At 43.8% G+C, this 9366-nt stretch overlaps 1 protein-coding gene across 1 annotated transcript in view; it reads right to left on the bottom strand.

Annotated features, from left to right (window-relative positions):
* LOC102851118 (leukocyte immunoglobulin-like receptor subfamily A member 6-like) overlaps positions 1-9018 on the bottom strand; it is a 10075-nt gene extending 1057 nt beyond the window's left edge. The window contains exons 1-2 of the mRNA XM_006901873.1: positions 8775-9018; positions 5727-5999 (exon numbers count right to left, since the gene is read on the bottom strand). Of these exons, the coding sequence (XP_006901935.1) occupies positions 5727-5999; positions 8775-9018 (517 nt within the window). The remainder of the gene's footprint in view (positions 1-5726; positions 6000-8774) is intronic.
* Positions 9019-9366: the final 348 nt, after the last annotated feature.

Here is a 9366-nt window from a genome sequence, read left to right as displayed (position 1 = left end):
AATATAATTAATATAATATAATTAATATAATATAATTAATATAATATAATATGGCTGACTCTTAAAGGCACAAGAGGACAACGTAAGAAGGAAGAAAAAAAGTAAGCATTTTGCTTCTTTTAAAAAAAGCACCTCTATGAGCTTGAACATTAAGTAGTGACTTAATTTAATTTTTTTACAAGAAAAGAAATTTTGTTTTAGGGAGTCATGACACATAACTGCGTTCTTATTTTCATCGTGTACATTTCTTTTTTAAATTTTACTCTGATTTATTTACAAAGTTTGAATACATTGTTTTTCACAAAAGATCCTTCCCATTTCCTTCACCCCACCCACCCATCTAAATGTGCAACCCTGTGATTAACACCTTGCACCCCATCCTCACCCCTCTATTTCCACTCTTCCCCCGACCCTGCCTTGGATCCTCATACTCATTCAACAATAATGGTTTTATACAGTATTTGTCCTCGTGGGACTGAGTTAGTTCACTCAGCATAATGCTCTCCAGTCCATCCCAAGTTAGCTTATAATTGTGTACATTGTGTTTTATGCAATCTTTCCTTTACATTTTATTGAGTTCCTGTATAACGTGAGGTGTTTTCTCTTCTCTTACAATTATCTTACTAATAACTATATTCCTGGAAGCATGGAAGCCAGCTACTTCATGCCTCATGCCTTAAAATCCTCCTTGTCAAATGGATCAGGTCAATTCTGACCTTGGTATTATTAAGCATGGAGACCACCTCCTTTACAGATACATATTTAATCACTGTGGAAGAAGAAGAAAGGGGGGGAAAGTGGGGAGAGGGGAAAGGGCTGTGGGAAGTGAGGGCAGCCCAGGTCATTGACATTTTAGAAACTGGCAAATAACCTTTTGTGTAAAATCTTTTAAGTTCAAGATGAAGAGAAGGCTCCTTCAGCTATGCTTTTCTTTTTTTTTTCTTTTTTCTATAATTATATTTTATTAATTTTCATAAACATTTACAGAGATTTTGGGCTTCCACTCATTCATTGTTGCACTATTCTCTCTACCCTCCTCCCAGTTTGTTCTTGTCCAAATGCCACAGTGCTTGTCAAAGCCAGTTCTGATTAATCTTCTTTGTCAGTGTATCCTTTGCCATTCCCTATCACTCCTCCCTGAGAGAGACTTCACCCTGAGTCATAAGGAAAAGGGCACGGCGTATTCTCTTAGCTACTTCCTGCTGAAAAGGGACGCTGTGGGTTTCAGGGTGAAGATCTTCTCTCACTACTCTAAAGGGCCCCTTTGGCAGTAGGAAACACATAGACTATTATGGAGATTGATTTTGGAATTCAGATGCACTCTTATTGATTGTGCTTGGAGCTATGCTTTTCGATTCCACAGCTGCTGCTATTTAAATGGGAATAAAGGATTTCTACAGTTTAAAAAAAATCCTCCTTTTAGATTGCCAATTTCCCATTTTCTCCTCCCTCTCCAGCCAGCACTCCGAGGCAACAACCTTGTTCCTTTTGCTGATGGATTTTCTGTTCAATACAGAAACTTGGAGCCGCTGTATCCACAAGCAAAGTCCAGCGCAGAGCAAGCCACCAGGTTGCAGCAATCCACTCAAGCTCACAGCGCGGGCATCCTCTGTAGGGCATCCTCTGGTAGGCCTCTAGGCAACTCACCCCCTGCCGTCTGTGGCTAGGTGTAAATGCGCATCAGCTGCCGGAGTCAGGGCTCCACCCTCCTCCCTGCAAGCCAGACCTGCAGGTCCCTTCACTCTGACTTAGCCTCACATGAGACCAGGCCGTAAAGCAGGGGTGCTTAGGACTCCTTGCTCCTTAAGCCAATAACAAATATCTTGGAGAAGGCAAAGCCAGAGTGCTCCTTGGAGGCAAAAATGATAAAGCCTTGTCTAACGTACTTTGGAGAGGCTATTCCTTGGAAAGGAACATCATGCTTGGAAAGGCAGAGGGTCGGTGAAAGAGAGGAAGCCCCTCCACCAGGCGGATGGATACGGTGACAGCTGCAGTGGGCTCTGGTGTGTCAGGAAGTGTGAGGATGGCACAGGCCAGGGCAGGGTTCAGATCTATTGTTCATAGAGTCGCTGTGGGTCATACTCGACTCAATAGCACCTAACAACAACATCAACATCCATGTCTTTTTTTAAAATGTTTTAAAAATTTTATTATTTTTGTGTGTGGGTGTACCATCAAATCAGATCTGGCTGGTACAGGAGGAGATTGCCCCTCTTTCTCCAGCAGAGCATCTGGTGGATTCAAACTGCATAACTCTGGGATTACAGTGCAGCTTTCTTGCCACTAGGCCACCAGAGCTCCCCAACATCCATGTCTTATATAATGATTTTAAATCAAAGATAAGGATGTGAGGGGGCAGGGAAACGAGCTGAGTGGTAACAGAGACGAGAATGGTCACACATTGTGGAGAAGGTGATCAATGCCTCTGAAGAACTTGTGTAGAAATTGTTGAGTGGGAAGCTAACCTATCATATAAACTTTGACTTAAAACAAAGCAAAATATGTAAAAAAAAGGGGGAAAATGACAGAGGGTCTTGTTAAGTAAGGGTTCTTTGCCCTTTCTGAACTTTGTAAGGAATCCAGTATAAATGTTTTTCTTCTTTGTTGTGATTTAAGTGAAATTTACAAAAGAAATTGTTTTTCACCTAACTAGAGAGAGAGTGCAGTTGGCCTAGCGGACAGAAAGCCACGCTCCCGAGCCAAAGGTGGGTGACTCTACTCCACGCCCCTCAAGCCTGCCTTTAATTGTTTTTGGTCCATCATTCTTCCAGGTCATGTAAACCTGGTGTGTCCACTTGCTGTACAGAGGTAACTCGTCATTGCTGGGAAGCTGAACACTGTGACACTGATGTGTCAAATGCGATAATGGTCACTCATGGAGGACAGTGTTTGGTGAAGCTCACCAATTAAAACAAGCTTGGAAGCAGGAGTGGCATCCACTTCCGAAATACCTTGCCTCTGGAAATTCTATGAACCTGGAGAGAGGACAAAAGTTATACAGGTGTCCAGGTCTTTCATTCATAAGATTGCTAGGAGTCACCTACAACTCGACGGCACTTAACAACAATAAACAACAACAACAACATTCACGTTCAAGAGAGGGTGAAGCTTAATTCCTTTCGTGCTGGTGATGGTGAGCTGATTTTGCAAAGAGGACCTTTGAAGAGGATGTCAGCTAAGTAAATATATAAGATCAAACTGAAGTCACGAGGGTCCTGATCCAGTCTGGTGGTGTCCCTTATAAAAGGAGATGCACAGAGGCCACCAAGCCCAACCCACCACCACCAAGTAGATTCCAAGGCATAGCAACCCTATAGGTCAAAGTTGAACTGCCCAATAGGGTCCGAGGCTGTAATCCTTATGGATGGTAAGGAGCGATGGGTCCAGAGGTCACTAGGTGCCTCTGATTTGGAACCGACTTGTAGCTCACCTTCCAGTGGGATTTCACAGTTTTTAATTGCACAGGGTGGGGTGGGGGGGAGGTTGCCCATCTCTCTCCCTTGCAGCAACTGATGGATTTGAATTGCCTGTCTTTGGATTGGCAGCATACCTCTTTACCACTAGGCTATACCAGAGTTCCCAGCCGTGAGTTGATTCTGACCTGATAGCACATCATGACCATCTAGATGAAAGCAGTTGGCCTCATTTTTCTTCCCTGGTATAGCTGATGGATTAAAACGTCTGACCTTTCTCTTAGTGGGCATTCAACACCTGGATTCCTTTTAAAACCACTAGGAAGAAATGATAAACAAAGTGGTAAAGTTTTCCTCTTAAAACAAAACTATGGAATATACCCTGAGAATATGAGAACTGAGGCACACACTGAGATTGGTACATCAGTGTTCATAGCAGCATTATTCACCATCGCATGAACATGGAAACAGCCCAAATGTCCAACCACAAATGAATGGATTGAGAAATTATGGTACATTCACACAATGGAATACTATGCAGCACTCAGGAGAAAGAACTTTGTAAATTATTACCTAACTTTGGAGGGACTGGAGAGCATTATGCTGAGTGAACTAACTCAAGGATACACAAGGATAAATATTGTATAAAACCGTTATTGTAGAATGAGTATAAGGATCCAGGAGGGGTGGGAGAGGCTGGAAGCAGAGGGACGTAGATGTGCAGAAAGGGGGAATTAATCATTGGGTTGTACAATTTTTATTTTAATTTTATTATTTTTGTGTGAGTGTACCGTCAAATCACATCTGACTGGTACAGGAGGAGATTGTCCCTCCTTCCCCGGCAGAACATCTGTTGGATTCGAACTGTGTGCCTCTGGGATTGTAGTTGCAGCTTCTTACCACTAGGCCACCAGAGCTCCCCGGGTTGTACAATTTGATAGATGAGGGGATGAGGGAAATTGAAAGCATTTGTTCAAATTTGTATGGAAAAAAACCACCAAAACACCCAAAAAAAACGTGAAACCTGAAATAAAAGTGATTGGCAGAACATAAAAAAAAAAAAGAGTGAAACAAATTTTAAATGTTAAAAAAACAACCCCCCCCAAAAAAAATCCCCAAACCTTTGTGGGACCATGAAAAGGAATATAGTCAGACATTGCCCAAATGGACGTTAAGTGGTGCAAGCCTGTATATTTCAGTATGTGTCCATGGATTTGCCACGAGTTGTGGGCCAGCTCAATGGCACTAAGAAACCACTTCAGTGGGAATGATTGCTGTGAGAACATCGTGCTGCATCTCTGCTCCTCCATCCCAGCAGAGTTCTGCCTGTCTCCTTCATTTGCTGTGTGCCTTTGCCTTGGAATCCACCCGTAGCTCACCCTCCAAATTTCTGCTGGATTTTTCAAGCGTGTACAATTTTATGGAATTTTGCTTGCCTTTCTCCCACGGTGGCTTTGAGCTGCCGACCTTCTGGATAACAGCCCCGTATGTTACACACTCTGCCACGAGGTCTTCCTTACCATACCGGAAGAGTGCTGTTGTTTGTTGCTATGTATGTTGTTGGAGTAGGAATCGACTCATAGCTGACTCTCCAAAAGGTCTTCAGAGGCAGTAAATCCTTCAGGAGGAGACTACTTCCTTGCTGTCACAAAGCAACTCGTGGATTTGAACCATATACCTTTGGGTCGACAACCCAACACTTTACCTGTAAGTAGTTATGTGCCATTGAGTCAGAACTGACTCACAGCTGACCCTCCAATGGGTTTTCAGAGGTAGTAAAACAAGAGATTGCCCATCCTTCTTCCTTGGAGCATCTAGTGGATTTGAACTGTGGGCCTTCAGGTTGGCAGTGCAGCGTCTTAGAGGCCACCAGAGCTCCAGCAGATCAGGAGGAGTCAGTACTTGCCTGCATGTGTCCTTAATGATTCCCATGAATCAAAGCTCTGATCCCCAGGTGGCCTGGTATTAGGAACCCCAGAACGAGTCACATAAGCTTTTCGTTAGAAGTTGTGTACATGTTCAGTTCTGGTCTTTTGCCCACTGAGGTCACTCCTCCTGCAATGGTGCCCAGAATCTTAGAAATGAAAGCTGGAATGTTTGAGGCGCTGTGTTGATGGCTCCCTTCATTTGGAATGGTTCATCTGCCTGCCTTTGTCCTGTTTATTTGTGTCTCAGTTACAGGATCTCTATAGAATATGTTTTAATTTGAGGACGTCTTATGTCCTTGTATTTCATTCCCCTGGAAGTTTTCCTACACAAAGGATTCTGAAACAGCCCATCTGGAACTTGAGAGGGGAAAAGATTTCCTCTTACCTGTGAATCGGACCGTCACGGGGTTGCTGGGGACCGACCACATAGAGTCAAACTCGGAGTGAGAGCCGTAACACTGGTAGGTTCCTGCGTCTCGGGTGGAGAAATTAATGGACACAGACTCAATGACTTGCCGAGTCTCATAGATGTCACCGTCCTTAGACAGAGCTACTCTGTCGAAATCAGCCTCGAAGGAACAGTCGAGGGTCACGTTACTTCCCGTGATCACTTTTGCACTTGGCCAGGCAGAAAGGGACAAATTCTCCTTGAAAATTCCTAGGAAAGAGAATGTCATCCGTTGAACAAATGCTTCTGGGTGTTGATATGTGTATGAAGTGAAAGACTGGGGAAGCTATAGCTATCTACGATCTGCTAAGTCAATCAGTTGTAAAAAAAAAAGAAGAGTGGGATGCTGCACCATTAATCCCATTACGCCCTGTGGGTAACGTTTCCTTGGGGTATGACCTGTAACACCCTTTATCTTTTTTTTTTTTTTACATGCACGGTTGGTGTTTTATTTTTCAAAGAGGAGTTCTAAAACATCACACTAAATCAGATCAAAAGGTAAAGTTTAAAACAGACTGTTTTATAAGGACAAATGATAACATATGTAATGACTGTTTGTTCACTCTGCAAAATCTTGATCTTAGGGTGTATGATACATCTAGTTGCCAATAGCACCCAGGTTTTCCAAATTAGCTTGTCTTCATTTTTCTCTGGTCTGCAAAGACTTCTTCTCATTAGCTGCCTTCTGCTTTTGGTGCATGATCTCGGAATCCCTCTGCCTTCTCTGAGAGGCAGTCAAACTGTCCTCTTTTCTTTTTCCCTTGCTAATCTCCTGGGTTTTCTTCAAGTTTTTCTGGCGGGCAAGTTCTCTCTGATTTCCACGGGCCATCCCGACAACCGATCCGAGGCTGGAAGAGAGGAACTAGGAAAATCAACGGATCTCTGGTGGCGTCATCCAGGCGGCGGTCTCCTAATATACCCAGCACGCAGGCCCCTCGCAGGGCGATGCCCAACACCCTTTATCTTAACAATGACAAAAGGAGAGAACAGAGGAGAGGATGGAGGATTGCAGTACCACCAAGATAAAAAAAGAGCCCCGAGCAGAGCACCTCCTTTGAACCCAGGTTCCTGTGCTGGGAAACTCCTAAAATAAGCAGGTAGAGAGACAACTTCCCTTAGAGACACAGCACGCTGAACTTGAACTTGCAGACGCCAATGATGTGGATTGACACATAGTGGTAAGATAAGAAAAGACTGAAACTGTCAACAACTTCATCTTCATTTGATCCACAATTAACACCATTGGGACCAGCAGTCAGGACATGCTTTGCACTGGGAAAACACACAGATTAGGGACCTCTCCAAACTATTGAGGAGTAATGATGTCAGTTTGAGGACCAAGGTGCTTCTGTCTGATCCAGGCCATAGTCTCTCTGATCACTTGCTGTGCATCTGAGAGCTGGACAATGAATAAGGATGACAGAAGAATGGACGCTTTCGTGCTGGGGAGTTGGAGAAGAGCCCTGAGCATCCCATGGACGACCAGGAGAACAAACAGTTATGTCTTGGAGAGGATGCAGCCGGAGGGCTCTTTGGAGACAAAGATGATGAGACTTCACCTCACATACTTTGGGCATATTGTGAGGATTGGCTGTTCCTTGGAGAAGGACATGATGCTTGGAAGGGTGGAAGGTTGGCAAAGGAGAGGAAGACCCTTGACCACGTGAATTGACATGATGACTGTTGCAATAGGCTCTAATGTGTCAGGAAGTGTGTGGATGGCATGGGATAGAACAGGGTTCAGATCTGTTGTTCACAGGGTTACTATGGGTTGTGCTTGACTTGACAGTACCTAACGATGACAACAACAACTTATGTCTCTGTTGTAGAACCACTGGAAAATGAAGACAGAGAACCCCTGGTGATTTCTCCCTTCTCTCTCTTCCATCTCCTTTCCTTTGACCATATATTTTTTTCCTCTTTTGTTTCTTTTCCCAGAAAAAGGCTGGAGGTCTAGTGATTAAGTGCTCCAATGATCTAGTGTTCGGAGGTTCAAGTCCATCAGTCATCCTTTGGGAGGAAGATGTGGCAGCCTGCTGTCACACAAGTTACAGCTTTAGAAACGAAAAAGCTTAAATGGAAATGAACCCCTGAGGTTACCTTGCAGCAAAAGAACACATTTACTTAAAGAAATAATGAGGATCCGCCATATGTACTAAAATAATCACTTGAATGAAGCCAAAGAGTTGACAGTTAATTTAAGACTAAAATGATATAATGTAAGTGAATGGACAGCATAAACCCCATTTTGTGCGTCTGGCACCCACCTGGAGCCTGACTCAGACCCAAGCTTGAAAAAGAACCCATTAATTCCAGAGGCAGTAGTGGGCCATAAAAATTCTTAGCTTAGGAAGGGTAGAGCAAACACAGATGTGCCAGGTAGAATCTCACTTGTCCTAGAAAAGTTTAAAATTAACTCGCCCTACGAGACTCAAAGCAAGGACGGACAAAGTGTGTAAGTGACCCAGAGAGGGCAAAAGCAGGCAAAGTAGTAGCCAACCAACCAAAAGCCGACCCACATGATTGATTCCCCTGCCCACCAACCATGCTCCCAATCTTTCCACCTTGGACAGAAGCACCCAGGAAGGCCTTAAAACCAATTGCGTGGGGGGACTCAGGGCTCTTTGTCTGACCGCCTTTCTACTGAGGGAGAGAGCCTCCACATATGGAAAATTATTCTACAAAATAAAGTGTGTTCTTTGTTTCTTACATATGTGAGACTTAATCTTCGGCGTAACAGTAAGATGTCAGGGAAACTAGATTAAAGGCAATGGGACAACCAGAGTGGAAAGAATGAGAATGTTCGTCCACTGTGATATTACCAATGATGCGGAACAACTTATTTAAGAATTGTTGGATGGGAATTTAAATTGCTATGTGAGCTTTTGCAGGAAACACCATAATACAACAAGAAAAAAGAAACAAAACCAAACACAGCTTAGTTTTCAAGAGGAGGGAAAGTAGACACCCTGGCGTCTCACTCACCAGCCACCTGGATCTCCACGAATTCGCTGCACTCTGACCAGTATGTCTGTCTGCTGCTCCGACAGCAGTATTTCCCCGCAGTGCCCGGCGTCACTGACAGCGTGGTAAAATTAACCTTCCTCCATGGACTTGCTGGGGACTTCAGGTATCTGAACTGAGAGCTTCCCTTCTTCTCCAGACGCCACAGGTCAACCTCTAGAGGACCCTGGCACTCAATGGTCACTGGATGGTGCAGTGGGATCATAGTTCTTGGAATAATATGGATGGAAGGTCTGGGGAGCATCACTGAAAAAAAACAACAAACCAATAGGAACCTGAGTTACTGAGTGTCCTCCAGAGAAATGATCACCTGTGTCCTCAAAATGAGAAGGGCCAAAGTTATGTTGTATGCAGTTTAATGTATCCTTTTTTTTTCTTTTGCAATATCAATGTGTCAAATGTGATGATCGTTACCCACGGTGGACAGTGTTTGGTGGAGCTCCCTGATGAAAACAAGCTTGGAAGCAGGAGTGGTATCCACTTCCAAAATAGCTTGCCTCTGGAAACTCTAAGAAAGTGGAGAAACAAAAAGCTATACAAGTGTTCAGGTATT

The sequence above is a fragment of the Elephantulus edwardii genome, unplaced genomic scaffold (genome assembly GCF_000299155.1).
Source record: "Elephantulus edwardii isolate Elephantulus edwardi_28Jun2011 unplaced genomic scaffold, EleEdw1.0 scaffold00348, whole genome shotgun sequence".
Taxonomy (NCBI): domain Eukaryota; kingdom Metazoa; phylum Chordata; class Mammalia; order Macroscelidea; family Macroscelididae; genus Elephantulus; species Elephantulus edwardii.
The sequence above is the reverse complement of the archived record's forward strand: the minus strand, read 5'-3'. Positions and strand labels throughout refer to the sequence as shown.